Source organism: Neomonachus schauinslandi, chromosome 14 (assembly GCF_002201575.2).
Source record: "Neomonachus schauinslandi chromosome 14, ASM220157v2, whole genome shotgun sequence".
NCBI classification, from domain to species: domain Eukaryota; kingdom Metazoa; phylum Chordata; class Mammalia; order Carnivora; family Phocidae; genus Neomonachus; species Neomonachus schauinslandi.
Genome location: NC_058416.1, coordinates 20132441 through 20154469, shown reverse-complemented (window position 1 = coordinate 20154469; position 22029 = coordinate 20132441). Strand labels below are relative to the sequence as shown.

At 38.6% G+C, this 22029-nt stretch overlaps 1 protein-coding gene across 1 annotated transcript in view; it reads left to right on the top strand.

The window, feature by feature from the left end:
- RAB27B (RAB27B, member RAS oncogene family) overlaps positions 1–19588 on the top strand; it is a 51652-nt gene extending 32064 nt beyond the window's left edge. The window contains exons 2-6 of the mRNA XM_021686136.2: positions 7338–7509; positions 9166–9251; positions 14304–14407; positions 17577–17700; positions 18776–19588. Of these exons, the coding sequence (XP_021541811.1) occupies positions 7357–7509; positions 9166–9251; positions 14304–14407; positions 17577–17700; positions 18776–18965 (657 nt within the window). The 5' untranslated portion in view covers positions 7338–7356 and the 3' untranslated portion in view covers positions 18966–19588. The remainder of the gene's footprint in view (positions 1–7337; positions 7510–9165; positions 9252–14303; positions 14408–17576; positions 17701–18775) is intronic.
- The last annotated feature ends 2441 nt before the right edge of the window (positions 19589–22029 follow it).

Below are 22029 nucleotides of genomic sequence, written 5' to 3'. Positions count from 1 at the left end.
CTGTTTAATGATTTTCAATTACTCCTGATTTGTGAGCACATTTGCTCAGTAGATTGACTATCAGAACCCTGTCAAATATGGAATTTTTTTTAAAGATTATTTATTTGGGGGGGGGGGGTTGTGCACCAGAAGGAGAGGGAGAGAGAGAGAGAGAATCTCAAGCAGACTCCATGCGCTGAGCACGGAGGCTGAAGTGGGGCTCAATCTCAGACCCTGAGATCATGACCTGAGCCAAAATCAAGAGTCAGATGCTTAACTGACTGAGCCACCCAGTTGCTCCATATGAAATATTTTTATAAAAAAAAATTACTGTAAATGTGCAAATAAGGCTAATCGAATATATTCTACAGGTCCTTTAGTAGTATGTGAATACACATGATTCATACTACTAATTGACTTCATTGTAAACAAGTATTAATTTGTAACTATGTAATTGACTAATTGACTTCATTGTAAACAAGTATTAATTAACACCAGCTAGTGGAGCTCAGCTAAAAAAATTTTTTTTTTAAATAAAATATGTTATTCTTACTTCCTTGGGCTTTTAAAATAACTCCATGAGTATAATTCATATACCATAAAATCTACCCTTTGAAAGTATACAATTCAGGGGTTTATAGTACATTCACAAAAAAATATGCCCCCATTATTATCTAAATCAAGAATATTTTCGTCATCCCTCCCAAAAAGCCTCTTCCCCATTAGCAGTCACTCCGCAGTTCCTCCTTTCTGCATCCCCTGACAAATGCTAACTTATATCCTGTCTCCACGAGTTTGCCTATTCTGGACATTACATGTGTAATGCCGTAATGTCATAAAATCTGTGGCCTTTTACATCTGGCTTCTTCCACTTAGCATGTTGTCAAGGTTCATCCACGTTGTAGCATGTGTCCCTACCTTTTCCTTTTTATGGCTGAATAATATTCTGATGCGTGGCCATGCCACATTTTGTTTATCCATTCATCCATTAATGGACATTTGCATTGTTTCCTTCTGGGGACTGTTATGAGCATTTGTGTACAAGTTTTTGTGTGGATATATGTTTGCATTTCTTTTGGGTATAGACCTGGGACTATTGATCATTTAGAAGCTGGTTGATTGATATATGGGAGTATACTACTATTCCCTCAAATTGTGTATATGTTTGAAGTTTCTTGTAATAAAAAGTAAAGAAAAAAAAGGAAAAACCCTCACGTAGTTTCAAAAGTTGCCACAAAATTAAGCCCATGGAAAAAATGTTACTTTTGAGAAAAAAATATTTAGACAGAATTATTCATTGGCTTAGAAGTGAGTTTAATATGTGAGAATAATTTAAAAAATATGTGGGAATAATATATCAATGGAGATAAATCAATTTAAAGATGACTTGTGTTAGAGTTTTTACCCCTTATTTTCAGGGCAAGTAAGCTGAACTTCAGAGTTCAATAACTTCTTGGTTTATCTCTGTTACATTAGATCCCTTGATCATAGAATGAAACAAAATGGATATTTTTATCTTTTAAAATAGATTTGATTGCTGCAAGAGATGCATCGACCATTGTCAGCTTAAGTAAAGGTTGTTTAAGTTGATATTGATTAATATTTATAATTGGGTTTGAATTTTCTATATAGGCTCACATCCATTAATTATAAATAGCCTTTAAGAAGAATCAAAATGAAAATTAAAACCTTCCTAACAGAACAAAATGCTACTGGATACAAAGTTTTTTGTTTTTTTTTAATTACCCCCCCACTTCTCTCCTTTCAGAAGATGTCTTCTGTTCTACTGAAGCACAGACTATAGGTCCCTTGAGTACCAGCCATAATTAATTTATTTTTTTAAAAGATTTACTTATTTTAGAGAGAGAGAGTGGGGGGAGGGGCAGAATGAGAGGGAGAGAGAATCTCAGGCAGACTCCCTGCTGAGTGTGGAGCCCAATGCAGGGCCCAATCTCATGACTCTGAGATCATGACCAGAGCCAAAATCAGGAGTTGGACACTTAACCTAACCAACTGTGCCATCAACGCACCCCAGTTCCAGCCATAATTTAATTCTAACCTCTAGGACATGAATGTGGTTATGGGAAGCAGAATTTTAAGGTCAGTCAATGAAAACCACCCTCAGGCTATCACTCAATGACATTTTGCTGTGGGAATTCCAGATCTCAAGATATACCTACTGGAGCCCAATACAAACCAGTCGAATAAAGATTAATGAGGAAATATTAAGCATCTGTCCGTTTTATGCTTGACAGCTTTATTTTATGTAAAGTACCTACAAAGTAATATCACTGATACTTTGTCTATTATTTTAAGCTTTCCAAAGTGCCTTAAGAATATTAAGTTTGTTTTGGGGCCCTTGGGTGGCTCAGTCAGTTAAGCGTCTGACTTCAGCTCAGATCATGATCTCAAGGTCCTGGGATCGAGCCCTGTGTTGGGCTCTGTGCTCAGCAGGGAGTCTGCTTGTCTCTTTGCCCCTCTCCCCGCTCATGCTCTTTCTCTCCATCTCTCTCCTCTTTCTTTCTCTCAAATAAATAAATAAATAAATAAATTCTTTTTTTAGAAAGATTTTTTGTTTAAAGATTTTATTTATTTATTTGAGAGAGAGAGAGAAAGAGGGAGAGAGAGAGAGAGCACAAGCAGGGGGAGCGGCAGGCAGAGGGAGAAGCAGGTTCCCTGCTGAGCAAGGAGCCCGATGCGGGGCTCGATCCCGGCACCCTGGGATCATGACCCGAGCCGAAGGCAGATGCCCAACCGACTGAGCCCCCCAGGCATCCCATAAATAAAATATTTAAAAAAAAGAATATTAACTTGGTTTTTATTAATTTAATAAGTTCAAGCCACAGGGTCATAAAGCTTGTCATGGCATTTTTAAGATTATTAGCTGGAGAACTAGCAAAGAACGTCTTAAATTTGCGTGGGTAAGTCCACCTGTATAGTAGTCATCCATACATATCTGTAGTGTTTGTTTGTTAAGCTTCCCTCTAGAGAAAACAGAGTATATCCTCAGAGTCATACAGAATATCATGCAAATTATGGGGTGCCAGTGAGTATGTGTTAGATGGGCGAATGGGTGCTTTCATGGAGAAGCCCAGTTCTGAGCCCTGACCTATTCAACTGACAAGTTTATATGCTCTCTGCCAATACAGATCTCATGTCCAAAAATTACAGTCCCTCTGTGCTTTCTCTTTTCCTAGGTTATTTGAAACTGCTTCTCTGAAGATACAAGTATTCTATTTTGAGAAGGTTTTTATAGAAATAGAAAAATGAGCTCAGGAAGCCAGACCCGGAAGGTCCCACAGTGATCATTTAATCTAAATAGTCCCTTCACAATTGAGGAAGGAAGGAGAATGTAAGTCCTGAACTTGGAGGGACTCCACTTCCACCAACTGGTCAAAGATTAATTTCATTAATTGTGACATTTGCATGGCTCCAACGCTCAACACATGTGTACTGATCCCCTAATACATGCCAACCATTGTATTGGACTCTGGATCCAGCAGTGGACAAAGGAGATTAAATTTCTGAGCAAATGGGATTTATGTTGAACAAGAATGAGGCATAGCAGTGGGGAAAAAGAGAGAAAGAAACTGTGGGCAGCCTCATTTGATATAGTCTAACTATGAAAATCACGTCCCTGTCAATAATCAGAGAAAATTCCCTTCCCCTATAGAATGAAAATATTTCTACTTTCTACCTATCTAATCCACTTTTCATTTCAAATTATAACAAACCATAGTCTTGGGTTTTTTTTTGTTGTTGTTGTTAGAAACTCTCAACCCACAAATCACATAACTTCTGTGCTCATGACTTCTCATCTGTAAACTGAGGATTAGACCACAGGGTTATTTAGATTTCCTTCTACCTTTGAGACTCTTCATTAAGTAGAGCCTCACAAGTGTTTTGGATTCTTTTTCCTACTCTTCCCAGCCCCTTACCTTCCCATGAGGGGCTCGGAGGCTGATCCCTCGGTTTCTATATCTAAAAGACCTCCTGGCTCTTGTAGTTTAGCTTGTGACACAGTGATAATGGGAGAAAGTTAGACATGTTTCCTGAAGTACAGCAATCTTCTGGCTTTTTCTTTACTTTTAGATCCATAGAAGGAAGAGCTGACAAGACCATCAATCATTGTGCAGGAATAAATACTGCTAAACTTGTCAGCTTTTTGATCCTTCCCAGATCATTTTTTTAGCTCAGTTCTTGGAAAAGGGAACTTTGCCAAGGTTTTTATTTTTCTTTGCGCTGTCATATTTGCCGGGCCAAGGATAGAATATTGAGGTCATATGATTTTAGGACTCAGAAAATCGCATGGTAATAAAAGCGGAACCAAACTAAGTAACTATACATGCGTAGTGATATAAAAATGAGAAAATGCATTTTCAAAAGAAACTTAAAAGGCAAATGATCTCATGTTGAGTTTACTTTGTCAATTTCTTTAACGAGTCTACTGGAGACACTAAATAAAGGTTTTCTATGGTGCCAAGCTTTGCATTCATTTCAGGTGGGCTTTTTGTTCAATGCCACAAAGTATCCACAACCATTCACTTATAGAAAAGAGCCAGTGTGAGTCACAGTGAAATCAATCCATGGTTAGCCAGTTGTTCACTCTGGATTAGAGCCTGACTGGGAGGCAAGTCAGTATTGCCCCTGGCAAGTTTATGTACCAACAACAGAAAACAAATTGCAGATCAGGAATACCTGGTAGGTCATGTAGCTGGCAAGTGGTGATCATCTCATTCTACAAGTGGGAAGTCATATCCCATGTAGTGCTCCTGTATCTTCTTTCCACATAGGTAATTCCTCCCTTTGTTATAAGATTAAATACAAGTTCATCTTCCTCTACAAAATCTTCTCAGACCACTGCAGCCCATGAAGGTTACTGTTTTGTTTGAACTAAAAGCACAACTATTTGACTCATCTGTCAATTAATCATGTTCCCTATCTTGTGAAACTATGTTGTATTTTTTCTTTTTGCATCTTTAAGTGTAAGCATGCCTTATCAGATACTAGATTATAAATTACATTTTTAAAATTTTCATTTTTTTGGACCTGATATTATATATTGAAGATATTTAACTAGATTTGCTCAAGGTTTAGCTTTTCTTAACTCTGTCACAAAAAACTACTGCAAAAAACATAGTTAACTTTAAGCAAAAATTGAAAGTATGCTGATATTATCTTCTTGACTCTATTATTTTCATTTTTCCAGACCAGGGGGCCACAGTATCCTCCAACTTTGTCTTGTATTTAGGCAGCCAGTACCTTTAATTTCCTCCCCACCAACAGGAAGAATTTAGCTTTGGTCACTTATATCTCAGAATAAATATAATCCTTCTTTCCCAAGAGAATTAGCAGTTTCATCCAATTCTGCTAGTGAAATGACAGACTTTATCACCCTTCAGAGGAGTTGCCCAGGAGCAAGTTTGGGAGGCAAAGAGAGAAGAAAGTCAAGTAATGGTGGCCCAGATAGACCCAAATTGGGGGGGAAATGATACTATTTTGACAGCAGTCTTCTCTAGCAATCCATTTGGTTCAAAGACTAGGAACAGCAACATCTTCAACTATAAAGTCCTGGTAAGATATTTAGAACCATCTGAACTCAGAACTAGTCACTGCTAGGTAGTCAGTCAATGAAGACATTTTCCAAGAAGAATTTCAGGTCAATACTTGAGATACCTGCATCCTTTTATTGAGGAAGGCTGGTTGTTGATGGAAGCTAAGCACTTCTTCCTGAGCAATGATTATACTTTGTATAGATACTCAACAAAAGCGACAACAATAAAAGAGAGAACATTCATTGTCAGAAAACATTCACCGTGAGAGTCCTACTCAGTGAAGAAAGCATATTATAAGGGAGGAGAGCTTTAGCATAGAAGTGCATATTGGCAGCTCTCAGAACGCTTTAACGCAAAACATGTCATTAATTAAAGAAACATACATCCATAATATATTTAACAGGATTTAGCAGGAGGATGGTTTAAATTTTAGAAAATTCTAATGTAAAAAATTTGCCAATCTTCCAAATGATGTAATGATACTGATTTGCTAAGTACCTAATTATCATCTTCATCATTATTTATCCAAAGACACGAAACCTTTTAGTTTTGATAACTAACTAAAGTGACTACGTATAAAATAAAGTTTTATTTGAAGTGATGAATATGTGCATCATCTTCGTACAGATAGAAAATGATTAGAATTATCTAGCAATTTTTAGATATGTCTATGGGATGACTTGTTGAAATTTAATTTTAATCGCCCCAGAACTGAAGAGTACGATGTTTTCTGGATCTGTAAAGGTGGGAAAATATTCTGCCCGTTCATATAATAGGAGAGATACTTCTCTAGGAACTTCTTTATAGGCCTTCCTCTACGTGGGGCTATCATAAACCTGTTTCTCCAACTCATGAATCAGAAAGTTTTATCAAATGGCAAATCATTTCGCTGACCTCTGGAGTGGAAACCTCATTATGTATTCAGTAGGTGATAGTGTAATTCAAAGGTATCACCAGTGCAGGTGTTCTTGGCATTAGCCCATGGCCTCATCCGTAGTCATTGTAACAACAGAAGAAATTAAGACTGAGGCAAAGGAGGTCAGGACAATGGGAAAAATGGCAAATGGCATTCTTTCAAGCAGGAGAAATACTAGCAAAATTACCATAGTCATGCCTCTTACTTGCTTTTCTCCTTTTTCAAGGTCTGGAAAATATTCAGCAGGTTTGCCAAATACAGCAGATTTGCCATTGGAGAACAGAGGCTTTGGTATTTCAAAACAGAAGATTTTTAGACACTGCTTTTGAAATGATTTCAAATCAATGTTTTTAAAGGTTGTCATCTCAGTTGTTAAATTTTTTAAATTAAAAAGGAATATTTTGCATGCACATAATAGGAGGCTCATTATGCATGATTAGATGCAAAATGTTTCCTTGGGCTTTTCTCTTCCACTACCCATATGTAATCTCAGTCTCTCCCTAGTCTACCTGCATCAACTTGGGCAGGCTTTTCTGTTTCCTGTGACCTCCTTCTCTTCCTGGCACCATCCTCCTGGCCGCAAAGGGCATTGGCTTTAAAACTAAAAGCTGTGGCTAAGTTCTACTACCACTGTGGCAATGGCTATTGTGGGAACCAGATAGCTTTGTGTTCCATATTAACTGATGTGATGTAAAAAGATTTGTACTGAGTGAAATAATAGAGGTGCCCTTACTCCTGGAGCTGCTCTGAATAAGTTAATTCAGAATTGACAGAATAGAAGTATTCAACTATTTTAACCTTGAAATGTACATTTATGGTGTGTTTTGAAGGAAGGCAGAGGGAAACTGATTTTTATTATAACCTACTGTTTTTCCTCTCCTACACAGGCCCACCAAGACTATCACTATGACCGATGGGGACTATGATTATCTGATCAAACTCCTGGCCCTTGGAGATTCGGGGGTGGGGAAGACGACATTTCTTTATCGATACACAGACAATAAATTCAATCCCAAGTTTATCACAACAGTAGGAATAGACTTTCGGGAAAAACGTGTGGTGAGTTTTTAACCATTCTGTTATGTTAACCTTGTTGCTTATTTCTACCCCCCTCCATATAAAATAGAATTAAGAAGCTATGTTTATTGCATTGCAAGGTGTCTGCCTTTTATCACAGGAAATTCATAACCTGTCACTTTGATTCAATTTAGAATATTCTTAATGTTCTCAATGATAAATAACATTTTGCTAAGAAAAATGTGGAGTGGCACAAAAGCGTTTAGGACAAAGAAATAATTCACGGGTTTATATAGTGTGTTTTCTATGAATTCTCTAGGAATCTTTCAAAACTTGAATGATCCGGGTTGCAAAGCCCTTAACTCTTGGTCTGAGTTAAGTTTCTCAATAAGAACTAGTGTTCATTTCTCAACTCTTCAGAGAGAAGTTAAGAGAATGATTGGCAAATAGCTGGAACGTGAGCTTTGTAAGTCCTCGCTGCATTTGTATTTATGTGTAGACTCAGCTATCAATCACTAGCTTATTATGAACAGAATGTGAGACCAGTCCATGCTATTTTCCAAGATAAGGGAGTTTAAGTGAGAATTACAACTGCTTTCTTCTCCTATGCTAGACTCTAATGACAGGAATAAGGATATTATGACATGTGAGACGTGTAGCATAGACACTTAAGCTCAGCCAGATTTCCTGCCGCCCAAGGTATTCTTGATTGCCAACATGGCTGACGCTTCCAGCTGATGTCACAAATCTACTCTTTGCTTGAGACTTGGTGGGGGGAGAAAAGGAAATCGTGGCTGAGAAGTTAAATCATGGTTCCGTATACATCCTGTACCTTATCTGAAGGTCAATACATTTTAGTGTGGTCTTAGCAACCTGGCTTCCAACCCCTCCAGGGTTTTCCTGTGACTTCACCCCTCCCAAATGCCTCCACTGACCTAGGAAGATAAGTCCTTGCAAAGTTTTCCCTTTAAACATTTTTTACTAAACCGTGCTTAAGCTAAACCACACTTTAAACATCTCTACTAAACCATACTTAGGGGAGCCGATGAAGTATTAAAGTTGTTAGGCTTTGCTTAAATAAGAAGCCAAAAGGCCATAATTTTGAAAATTTAAACATTAAGAAAAAGAGCCTTTGGAAAAAATGGCGAGTAAAGGAAGACTTGAAATATCTTGTGTAAACTTATTGAGAAATTCTGTGTATATTTTATGGGTAAGTCACTTTGGAAGTCCAAGTCATAGCAAAAGATATTCCGGTATTAGTAAAGCATTTTAGCATTTTAAAAGTACGTTCACATCTGTTATGTCATTTATTTTTGCAGTAACTCTGTAAAGTAGGAAGAGATTGTGGGTCTCAGTTTGCTATTTGAAAATAAGATTCAAAGAAGTGAAATGAAGGGTTGATATTCGAACCTAGAACTTGGGTCCTAAATCTAATGTTTGCTGCCTCCGTGAGGAAATGACAGAAGGTGTCTAATTTAAGTTTGCAGTATGCCTAAATTGTGTTGAAAATCATACTTGTACTTGACATTTAAAAGTGAGAGTATATGTGATACTTCTGGAAAAAACAGAGCAAATATTTATTCTGCACTATGAACTTTGATTATAGTAATTGAGAAAAAACATGCTGAGTGAACCCAGAGAATTTGAATGTTTACAAAATCCAAAGTAATATCAACTGATGAAAATTGTATCTTTTAGGTTTATAATACCCAGGGACCAAATGGATCATCAGGGAAAGCCTTTAAAGTGCATCTTCAGCTTTGGGACACTGCCGGCCAAGAGAGGTAATAGTAAATTACTTTGTTTCTAGCCACAAACAGCCAAGAAAAACTTCTTTTAAAGTGAATGCTGTACGTGGACTTGAAAAGCAAATGTTGTACAACTCTTCTCCTGGTTCTAAAATAGACATTTATGTCAAGAAATGAAAATAAATTATTTATAGTTAATTAATGATAACTAGCATTGTGGATTTGGTACAGATTTCAAAAATCAGATCTTTAGCAGTCTCTGGAGATCCTTGTTATATGTTGTCTTTGTACTTTCTAATAGAAAAAAAAAAAAAACCAACCTTCTCTAGAATTTAATTAAAGTGGGAAATTAACATGATTACAAGTGCAACCTGGAGAGGGAATTGAAGAAGGGGTGGTAAGACCTTTCCCAAGTTTTTCCATTCTTTTGCACAGACTGTCTGTCCTGTGCCTCTTGACTGGCTTAGTTTTCTAAGATTTGGGTCACACCATTGCTCTCTGGCTAGAATGTTTTCCTCCCTCCCCACCCTCCCTGATCCTCTCCTTTCACCAGGCCTGGCTCATGGACCACCTCCTCTGTGGAGCCTTTCTAAATGCCTGTCTGAGACAAACTCCCTCTTTCTGTGAACTCCTGCGCCTATCCCACCATCCCTTAAGCTACTCGATTAATTAAATACCACCTTGTAAGAAGGCAAATCTTTGGTTTTTGTCTGTAACTGTGGTACTTCGATTCACCTGTGGCCTTCTTACCCCAACAAAATTGTCAGCATACCAGGGGCAGAGACCATGCTTGGTTTTCTAGCATCTTCTCTGGTACGATGTCCAAGGCAAGAGAAGCTCAGAAGACAGGAGTGTTGTTTGCTTAGAGCTGGAGGAAAAGATGTTTCTTTGAGATCCAAGGTTTCAAAGGGCTAAAGACCACAAGCTAGTGAAGCTTTTCAATATCAGATTAAATAAAAATTGGCAGTAGATTGTCAGAGAAGATGTTTAGAAGGCACATACCTCCAAATTCTGCATCACATGTCTTAGAATGTTTATGCTTGTAAACACTTTAGTTTTTGAAATGCGTCCAAAGTGTTCTCGCTTTCAGTGAGTGTAAACGCCAGGAGAGGTGCTGGGCCCTCTCCGTTAGCTCTTTTGACTGTGAATTCCATTTACACACATTCTTCAACACGGCTAGTTCTTCTGAAGTCATTCCTCACAAGAATTTCTGTCCATATGTCAGTTTTGTTGTCACAAAGATGTATGTTTCATAGACCAATTTAATTCACTTTTGAAGAAGTAATATGAGAAAATGTGGTTCCCATATGTCCTCACACATGATATGTCAGCCTCACATGATGGTAGGCTTCTCCCCTCTGCCCCCCTAAGACGGCTGCTCTCTGACGGAAGTGAGGAAAACTAGGGACAGTCTTAGTACCACGGAGGTGATTCATCCCTCGAGAATTTTGCATTCTGTATAAACTAAGGTGTAACTATGCAACAAGATAAACAGTGTCTCACACCTCAGCCCTGTGCTTAAAAACATCTGGCAGTATAACCCATATAAGATTATGGTTATTGATAAAAGTGGTATCATGGAACGAGGAAAAAATCATACCCCTTATGTAAACCTCAAGGATACAGGACACAGCCTTAGTTCCCAGTGAGGGAGAAAGTAATAATGTGACTCTGGGATCTGTTTTTGGTTTTTGTTTTTTTTAATGTGGTCCTAGCTTTTCCCACCCTACTGACTCACTGGACAGAATGAGATTGGTGAATAAAGCTGGAAATCAATTACCTTTCCCCTGGAGTCACCTTGGGAAGAAAGGGGATAACAAGGGTGCTGGGCAGAATGGTCTAGGATATAACCTGTTCTAGAACAAGAATGTCCTATCCATGTTGCTGTAGATGCAAAAATGTTTACCCCAGTGAAATCCACATGACAAGCATGTTTTAAAAGTAATGTAGCCCCACTAAGCAGAATGGCCCTCTTGTACTTCCGTGTGCCCCTCCCCCCCCATGGTGACAATGACACGCATCCCATGCTGCGTGTGTTGATTTAGCATTGTCTGCAGCGTACTGCAGTGAAATGGGTGTCAGGCCATCACCATTAACACAAATTTTTAAAAATGAAACCTTTACCGGGCCCCTGGGTAGCTCAGTCGGTTAAGCGGCTGCCTTCAGCTCAGGTCATGATCCCAGGGTCCTGGGATGGAGCCCCGCATTGGACTCCCTGCTCAGCAGAGAGCCTGCTTCTCCCTTTCCCTCTGCCTGCCGCTATGCCTACTTGTGCTCTATCTCTCTGTCAAATAAATAAATAAAAAATATCTTAAAAAAAAATGAAACCTTTACCAAGCGGAGCGTCTTTGGACTCTGTTTTTAAAACCTTCTGAGCCATGACTTGGAGCCAGCAGAGTAGGCTGTGAGTGTGGACTTCAGCACAACCATCAGCAATGCTGTTCGAGAAATTAGAATTTATATCCACTTCAAGTTGTAAATGCTAGCCTTTTTTTCCCAATAAAAAGGCCATTAACATAAAAAAAATGACTTTCTCATGTGCTATGGGCAATGAGAGGGGGCTATGGCACAGTCTTGTCCTTAAATGAGACATACACAGACACATTCTCTCTCTTTCTCCCTCTCTCTCTCTTTTTGGGAGAGAACAGAGAGCAGTTGTCTTAGCCACACTATTGTAGTTGAGGAGGAGACAATTTTGTGAATGCAGCTAGTCCCCAAAGAGAAAGAAAACTTCAGTAAAAGCATCTTTGTGAGCTTCCAGCAACTGGTAGGAACAATTCCACAAGAAAAAACTGAGTAAAATTTTTGGTATTTCATAATTATCATGATTAATGCCTTACCAAAAAATCAAATTTGGAAATAGTCATTAAAATATCTATTCTCTTTGCTTTGGTATTAAAAGAATTGTTCTCTACTGAAGTCATTGACATCTTTAATACTTGAATATCCTTTACTATTCTCTTTCTCTTTTTTTCTTTCTCTTAATTTGACAAACATTTTGTGAGCAAATATGTTCAAGACCATGAAGATATAGTGGATAGCAAATTAGAAACATAACTCCTGGGCGCCTGGGTGGCTCAGTTGGTTAAGCGACTGCCTTCGGCTCAGGTCATGATCCTGGAGTCCCTGGATCGAGTCCCGCATCGGGCTCCCTGTTCAGCGGGGAGTCTGCTTCTCCCTCTGACCCTCCCCCCTCTCATGTACTCTCTCTCTGTCTCATTCTCTCTCTCAAATAAATAAATAAAATCTTTAAAAAAAAAGAAACATAACTCCTTTCCTGTTGGAGCTCACAAGTCTAGAGTGGAATTTGAACAGATAACAAACAATTGCAATACAGCCTTAGGACAGTGCCAGGAAAACAACAGGTGATGGGCAGGTGCACCAGAAGGAGCCTATAACCCAGATGTGTTAAGGCCAGGTTACCCACAGAAAGAACAGCATGTGTGAGAGCTTAGGGGGAGAGTGAACTTTCTAAGAACTAAAAGATCAGCATGCCTATGGGTAGTCAGGAGATGAAGCTGGATAGATGAGCAAGGGTTAATTCATGCAGAGCCTGACAGCATATTAGAGAGTTCAGCCATTATCTTAAGAGCATCATTTAGATGTTTGTAGCAGAGGATTTATATTGTCAGCAGGAAGGGATCGGTGAAGGGGAGGGTCCCAAACAAAACTGGAGACAAGAAGCCTGTTAAGAAGATGGTTGAAAATATTCAGATGAAAGAGGATAGGCTCAAAACTAGAGTAGATGGACAGAAATGACAAGGTCAGGAGATGCTTGGTGATTGTATACAGTAGGTGAAGGAGAAAGAAGCCATGCTTACCCCAAAGATGGTGATGCATTGATAGGAGAAGAGATCAGGAGGAGGGGCCAGGTTGGGTTTAGACTCGTGAAGTTAGAGGTGCCTCAGTTTCCTCCAACCGGAAACACACAACATGTAATTGGGCACACAGTGTGAATGACAGGACAAATCTACGCCTGTTCATTTGGGGTTCAACATATAGGTGATGATTGAGCCCAGGGAAGTAGATGAGATTACTCACTCAGTGAATGTATGTATAGTGGGAAGGGGTTGAGAATAGAACTCCAAGGAAACCAAAGAATCCACAAATAGGCTAAAATAGGAGACCAAAAATTAGGAGGACATTTAGGATAGGAAGTGATAGTCTGTATTTCAAAGTTCTGTGCCTTTCTAAAAACCCCTTTCCAAATTCAGTTCTGTATCAGTATAACCCAAACCTTCTCTGGTCCCTCTGTGTGGTCCCTGGTTTTGCCCATTCCTGCCACTGAAGTGGATCTCAGCACACCTTCAATTTTACTGAAGAGTTCGGGGTGGAGGAGGTTGGAGCAGAGGAGAGAAGTCTTTACACAACAAATGACAGAGTGTATTCTTCAAAATCCTCCAGTAGAGATGAGCGTTCTTGCTTTCTGTCTCCAACTACTACATCTCTCTGACTTTGTCTTGCTTCCCCTAAGCATCTTCTTCTTCCTCCTTTCTTCAGTGTTTTTCCCTCTTCCTCATGAGACATGGATGCCAGACTAAAATTCAGCTTTACCCCCACAGTGCTTATAAAAGAATCTTCTCATCAACGTTGTTTTTTCCCTGCAAAAGAACCCCAGTTTCAGTTGCTAACAAGTTGTGGTTTTCTGTACGTAATCACAGGCATTCATTTTTAGGCTACTAAATGCCAAGCTTTCTTCTAGGCACAGACAAGGGAGATTGAAAAATATAAGTTAAAGTCCCCATTTGAAAGTGGCTTCTATCATAACTGTGACCACAAGATATCTGTGACCCAACAAGAGAAAGAGTCCAAGGGGCTGTGTAAGCCATCATGTGATTGAATGTTACAAACTCTGTGTGCGTAAGTGCTATAGGCCATAAAGCCAGGATGTGGTCCTAAGAAAGGTCTACAACCAGATGCCCTTCCATGATCCTCCAGCAATCTTTCTGCCAACTCTCTTATTCTGTAGGAGAATCCATAAGGGATGCCATGGGGATTTCACATTTCAAAGGGAAATGGTGTTGTGTGTACTGTCATCGTATGTTTATGGGCTAACTTCCAGAACTATCCACTGTGCTTTCTTGGCAGATTCCGGAGCCTCACCACTGCATTTTTCAGAGATGCCATGGGTTTCTTATTAATGTTTGACCTCACCAGTCAACAGAGCTTCTTAAATGTCAGAAACTGGATGAGTAAGTGGGACCAAGTCACTTGCATTGGCCACTTTGGGCCCCAACAGCTCTATTTACTTCTTCGCCTCCCAACATGAAACCGGATTGGGTTCCCCAGATTAACCTTGGGAATCCATGAGTTTAGCATTTCCTGTGTCACCTTCAAAGTGATGGGCGATAGGTGGCTCACCGAAGGTGGCTTGGGATCATACCTTCCTTTGACACTCTTAGAAGAAGCCTGCATAGCTCTCACAGCCTATATATATAATAATATATAATATTCAAGGTCTTTATTATTACAGTTGAAAGGCTATTAATTCCACTTATCCAGTAAGTCTTAAAGGACTTCTTACAAATATGTGAGCTACCACATCTAATCTGGAAAGGAGAGAGAGAAAAGCAGCAGTGTTTTCTGAGAGGGTACACGGGCACCTAAAAATGTATGCCCTTGCGTACCGGTTAACTAATGGATCAATTAACGGATGGTTAATTTGGTGAGAAACTGCTCCAGAGCAGACCAGCCACATGAAGATAAGGTCAGTGTGTCAATCAGCTCACATTGAAATTTTACTTTTTTTGGAAAAAAATGTTCAAATGTAAGGAAGACTTAAAATGAAAAATCTTACAATTTAGACATAAGTTAAAAGTAGCCCAGTCAGTTATTGAAGACAGATTGATCTATGTCAGATAGGAAAGTAGTAGTTGATTTTCCTTTTCTAAAAATTGATGTAGCACTAAAGGGAATACTTGATTTGCATTTTTATTACACATAAGAATTTTTATCCTAATGGGATATACGAGCAGTCCTATGGACTGGTGATAGGCTTGCCATTTCTAGATTTGTTGGGGCTGTCTGTGGCCAGGGGGATATTTTTTAAAAATTGGATTGTACTGGGGCACCGGGGTGGCTCAGTCGGTTGGACATCCGACTCTTGATTTCAGCTCAGGTCATAATCTTGGGGTCATGGGATTGAGCCCCGAGTCAGGCTCCTCGCTCCGTGGGGGGTCTGCTTAAGATTCTCTCTCCTTCTGCCCCTCCCCCCACTCTTTCTCTCTCTCCCTCAAATAAATAAATAAATAAATCTTTAAAAAAAAAAAAACACTGGATCACGTTATTCCCCTGCTCAGAGTCCCTCTGGGACCTCCCAACTCACTTGGAATAAAATCCAGAATCCTCCACTTACCTGTAAGGCCTTGGTGATAAGGCCTTAGATTCCTGTGTAATTTACTCTTCATCTGTCCCAGCTCACTGGCCTCCCACCAAACATCTCTCCTGCTATTCCCAGGACAAAAGGCACATTCCCTACTTTGTGGCTTTTGTACATTCTGATTTTCTCTGCCTCGATCTCTCTTCTCCCATTTATGGAGTGTGACAGTTCTCTCACTTCCTTCAAGGGTTTGTTCAAACTTTACCTCTTGGAAGAAGCCTTCCCTGACCACCTGTCTAAACTAGTATGCTTCAGGGCGCCTGGCTGGCTCCGTGTCAGTTAAGCGTCTGCCTTCGGCTCAGGTCATGATCCCAGGGTCCTGGGATCGAGCCCCGCATCGGGCTCAGGGGGGAGTCTGCTTCCCCCTTGGCCCCCCCCCCCCCCCCGCTTGAGTGTGCGCGCGCGCACATGTGTACTTTCTCTCAAATAAATAAAATCTTTAAAAAATAAACTAGTATGCTTCACTACTTTGTATCTCCTCAGTACACTTTATATTCCCTTTTATCACTGCCACCACCTGACATATGTATTTCTTTGCTTACTTGTCCTTTTGACTCTCTGCCACTAGAAAGTGAGCTCTATGAAAGTACAGACTTTGTTGGCTTTGTTCCATCGCAATAACCCAAAGCTGGGATTAGTGTCTGGCACAGAATAGATACTCAAAAAACATGTATTTCTTATTATTATATATTTATAATTAATACATATAACTGCTTTAAAAGTTAGTTCAATAATACAGTTGCTACCATGGGGACAAATACCAACAAATTCTGACTTCCCTCGTTGGTTCTCCAACTGAGTGTTTATCCTAGGATTTGTCTCTATTTCCTTTTATTATTGTATTTCTTTCTCTAAATTTTGGTGGTATTATTAGATTCTGAGGAGATAAAGAGATAATAAGATTATTAGATTCTTTCAGAGAATGATTTGTTCATCCTTTTTCAAAGCAGATAAAATTCTTCCTTATTTAAAAAAAGATCCAGAAGAATACTATTGGGATTTAAGATAATTAATTGGCATGTCTCATAACACTTCAATTTTTAACACCCAAATAATCAGTGTTAAAGGGTAAGCCTTGTCTTCCTCCTCAGCAAAGTTGCATACAGCATGCCTTGAAATAGAAATTAAAGTAATCCCCGTAACTTCAAAAATGTGGGTTGACAGATTTTTTATCATTTCCTTCCTTCTTTCCTTCCTTCCTTCCTTGTTCCCTCCCTCCCCCAACCCTTCTTCATCCTTCCTTCTTTCCTTCCATCCCTCCCACCTTCTCTCCCTCTTTCTTCTCTCTTTTGCACAGTGTATCCTGAAGAAAAAGAAAAACAATCACCTGTCTTAAAATTGTTTCTGCATAAATTTGTGGTGGTTCGGAAACATTCTATTCTAATAGGTCTTCACTTTGGACTTCAGGAGATAGAAATGTAGCTGCCGTGGGGCACCTGGTTGGCTCAGTCAGTTAAGATCTGACCCTTGATCTCAGCTCAGGTCTTGATCTCAGGTTCATGAGTTCAAGCCCTGCATTGGGCTCCATGTTGGGTGTGGAGCCCACTTAAAAAAAAAATGTAGCAGCCTCTTAAAGGAAAGAGCAAACTTACACACTTAAAATTCCTGTTCTATTATCTCTACATATATTTGAAGAACAAATAGTCTGAAGCAGTATGTCCATCTTGGAGGACATGTCCCCAGGTATTCAAGAGTACTGATAGGTGATCATCTAGGTGCTTCATATCAATCATTATTCATATTCACAATCTGCAATTTTTGAGGCATCATCTTCATTCATTTTATAGATGAGGAAGCTGCAGTTGAGTAAAGTGAAGTAACTTGACCAATATGATATAACTAGCAAGCAGCCACGCTGGAGGTGAACAATTAAATTAGGAATTTGAAGTATGAAAAAAAGAAAAGGAACTCAAAGTATGAGCAGTCATTTGACATTACTTGTTTATAACTAACGTGCTCGGTCCATCTGCTTTCTTCCTAAGGCCAACTGCAAGCAAATGCTTATTGTGAAAATCCAGATATAGTATTAATTGGCAACAAGGCAGACCTGCCAGACCAGAGGGAAGTCAATGAAAGGCAAGCGCGGGACCTGGCTGACAAATATGGGTAAGTCATTGACACGGAGATGTCATCTGACCTTGCACACTGCTGCTTAGTAATGGAGCAGGAACATGAGGTTGATACTGGGAGGAATCCCCTTGAATCAGTAATGGCGCATGAATGAAAAAGATCTTCCAGGGGAATGTATGTGATCTTTTAAATCAAGTCCTTACTAGTAATAGCAGCTAACATTTGCTGAATACTTATGTGCTAACAACTGTCCCAGACTTTAACTCATTTAACCCCTCATAATTATACATAGGGGAGCTAGAGTCATCCCATTTTATATACGAAGAGTTGAGGCATAGAAGGATTAAGTAACTGATGGGAGGCCATGTAGCTAGTAAGTAGCAGAGCTTGAATTCAACTCAGGCAGTCTGAGATCAGAGCTCATGATCTCCAACATGATAGTTTACTGCCTTTCCACTAAGAGCTGTAAAACTCTAAGAACTAACACCTGACCAGGACATGATACTGCAATCCTCATCCTAGCTGAGCCTAAGTGGCAGATTAAAAAAAAAAAACCTACAATGACCCCCCTACAATGATAAGTTGACTGCCAACACAGACTTTAAATTTAAAGCAGTTTCATCATACCTGCCAATTTCTTCTGGAAGACTTTTCCTTGAGAGCTTTAAAAATGTGTAACTTTTGATTCCATAGACTATTTATTTACATGTATCTCCTATTCAGTGCCTGCTTAATTTCTAAGTCGAATTTCCAGATAATTGATTAGAAGGGAAGTGATATTTTAATGGTAAGATTTATCACTAGTTTAGGTATTTCTACCCTCTTAATTTTTTTTGTGAAACGATGATAATGCCTTAGCTTCCAATGCCTAAGTACCTCCTGTATCCGTTTCCTTGTCCATAAAATCGGTTATACCCATACGAGAAAGCAGGCCATCAATTTTTACTCACTGAGAAAAAACAAGATGCTTTCCAACTCAGTGGGCAAAACCGTGATTATTTCACCATCTCTCAGCCAGCCGTGTTTTTGCCTGTGTTACTCATTTGTACATCTTGTTGTGTCTTTTCTGATTTCTTCCTCTCAAAAATATGTGTCCTCTCTTCGATGCAAGCATGCCATATTTTGAAACGAGTGCCGCGACTGGCCAGAATGTGGAGAAAGCTGTGGAAACCCTTCTGGACTTAATCATGAAGCGAATGGAACAGTGTGTAGAGAAGACACAGGTCCCCGACACTGTCAATGGTGGAGACTCTGGAAAGCTAGATGGGGAAAAACCAGCAGAGAAGAAATGCGGTTGCTAGACCCTACGTAGGAACTGATCATCCAAAACCCCACCCAAATATTACTTCCAAAAAACAGCGACAAACCACAAAATTGTTGTAAGTAGACCATGCATAATGGCATGTTTTTCTTTTTCTTCCAGAAAAATCTATTTTGAGAAACCAGAATATCAACAGTGTTCAAAAGAATTGACCAGTTGTCTCTGAGACGCCCTCCAAACAAGATCAGAGATTTCCTAATGTGTCCTCATGGTCATGGATGCTCAATTTGTTGTTGTTGTTATTGTTTTTTTTTTTTTATGAAGAAGATGAGTATATAAGAAAGTATTCAAGATGATATCAGTGAGTTTTAAATCAGAACAAAAATGACCATGTCACATGGGGAAAAGGAATAGGCCACTAAAGGGAGAATATAGAAAGACAATTTTTTTTTTTTTAAGATTGGATTTACTTCTTATATAGAGTTTGATTTGTACTTTTAGTTTTGCATTGGGGGAACATATTAGCTAAAACTGAGGATACAATCAAGAATTCTAAATGGATCATTAGTAATGACATTACTATATACACCCAATAAGCTGTCCTAGGGTGACTCAAATACTGGTAAGGTTATGAGATTGTGAATCAGACTTCTGTTAAAATGTGGGAGATTGTATATTAATGTCATTTTTATATTCTTAATAAATGGCAGATAGACAAGAACAGGACTGTAAACAACAAAGTACAAGAGAAATGCCCTAGGAGAAAAATGAAAGTATGAAAACATGGCATTTGGACAAATGAAATTAAATGTGTCTGTTACAGATGTCTGGAAGAATCATTTAGCCAAATTTCACTCAAGCCAATTAGAAGTTGACATTATCAGTTGGGATTAAGAGAGTCTCCAGAGGTTTCCCTTTCCAAACAAAATTTTGGACATCGGTTCAGTGTTCAGTTTCACATTTCATTTTTCTTAGTAAATGGTCACAAGCGGAAATTAAAGATTGTCATTTATTAACTATGTCTTTAAAAATGCAGTCAAGAAAAACTGTTTAGGTTAATTGTTTTTAGATAAAATATGTCAGTGATATGAAAACAAAAAGTGACAAATAATTGTGGGTTTCTTTTTAATTTACAAAAACACTGGAAACTCTAAATCACACTTCTACTCTCCACACCCACCCCTGACTTTGCATCAATTGCAAAAATACAGGTGTGTCACTTTATAGATCAACTTCAGGATGATGGATTGATTTTATGGTCACTCTTGAGTTTTCACGTCATTCATCACATAAAATTTGATGATACCTCATGCCATATTACAGTATATTTCAGATTTGTTTTCATTTGCCTAAGGCAGAATACCCACATTTGAACTATATTTGGGGATAGGACAGGAGTGGAGCTGTGTCTTTTCTCTCTAAAAATTTGGTTAATCACTTTATTTTTTCATATAAAACTGCCTTTTCTTTTTAAAAATCATTACAAAAGGATTTTCCATTCGCTTATTCTTATTATTGTGTCTAAAGTGATATTACATTGTTTTTTTTATCTTAGTTTTTGATAAGCATAAGCAACTCCTATTAAACTATTATTTAAATATTTCAGTTTTATCATTAACAAAGGCATCATGCTTCAAGTTTTCTCTTTTTATCATGATAAGATGGTTCTTCCTATAAAATTTTGCCAATTAAACTTCATTCTTCCATACTCTAGGCATATTTTTAAATTACAAACATTAGAAACCCTAAATCCCAGTCCCCCTATCCACCGCCCCCCCCAACGTCTCTCTATAGTCTACGTCTGGTATAGAATCCATATTAGGAACACAGATCCAAGAGATTGTCTAAAATGTTCTTGCAAAATTCTCACTGTGAACTGCTTGGTTCCTCTGACTTCGGAAACATAATGCCAGCTTCTAGGATCCATCATACTTGGGTATTCCCTCCAATGCTGTTTTTATCTATGATGTGCTTCACGACTTCAGTACCTGAGCCATGAAGATAGAAATTAGCTAACACCTAAGATGTTTTGACTGAAAGAAAAGTGAGCAGAAACAATATAATCATTGCTGTGGCAAAATTTGGTAAACTTCTCTGGTTATTTTATCAACTCTCCTTTGGATTCAAATTGTGATGTCTCTGGCATTCCCATGATAGGGAATGTTTAGCCTTTATGAAATCCTAAAGGTTTTCTGTTTTGGATTTTTGTTTGTTTGTTTGTTTCTACTCTCTTTCCAGTTATATGTTTGACTGACTTTTGCCAAGATTCTGTCTTGCTAAGTTATTCAACGAGCATTTATTTCAGGGTCTATTTTAAGATCATTATTTGATAGCTGTAGCATGAAGCAGAGGGTGATGATGCCTATAATTATAGAACTCTGCCTATAAAAATAACAATTATTGGGCAACAATCTCAAGAGGAATGAAATTTAAAGAAGACAAGAAAACTAATTTAAAACAGTATTCTACTTATAAATAAATACTTGATCTAAGAAAATATTTTCTCTGTCAAGTTTGACATCTGATCCCAAATTCTATGTCACCATTACTGGAAATTCCTTCACTTATTATTTCAGAATTAATTATTACATAATTCATTTTAAAGTTTCAAATTGATTTGGGAACATGAAGTATACAGACTGCTTTAAAGAATTGCATACCTCCTTTAACCCAAAACAGCATGTATTTTTAGCCAAGATGTATCCTGTTACTTATCTCCCAAATGCTTTGGTAAACCATATTGTCTTTTGGGGAAATATTTAAAATGTGCATGAAATTCCTTTCCGATATAGAAATCATTTCTGGAGTGCTTACACTAGTTTGATGTTTACATTGCTCTAACACAGTGCCTCAAGTACCTCTATGACCAAATTTGTCTCTAACCACATAGCTCATTTCCTATTATATCATCTTTGAGGAAGGCCTCGCAGAGACACTAATGGAGCTAAAGGCATTCTGGTATCTTCAGCAAGGGGACAGGATGTTATTGGATGATTACCACCATCTCTTGGTTTCCTAAGCTTCTCACAGAGTGGGAGTGGGCATGGCTTGAGACTCAACTGTGAGTAGGTACAAGGTTACTCTTTGATACAGAAAAAGAAAAG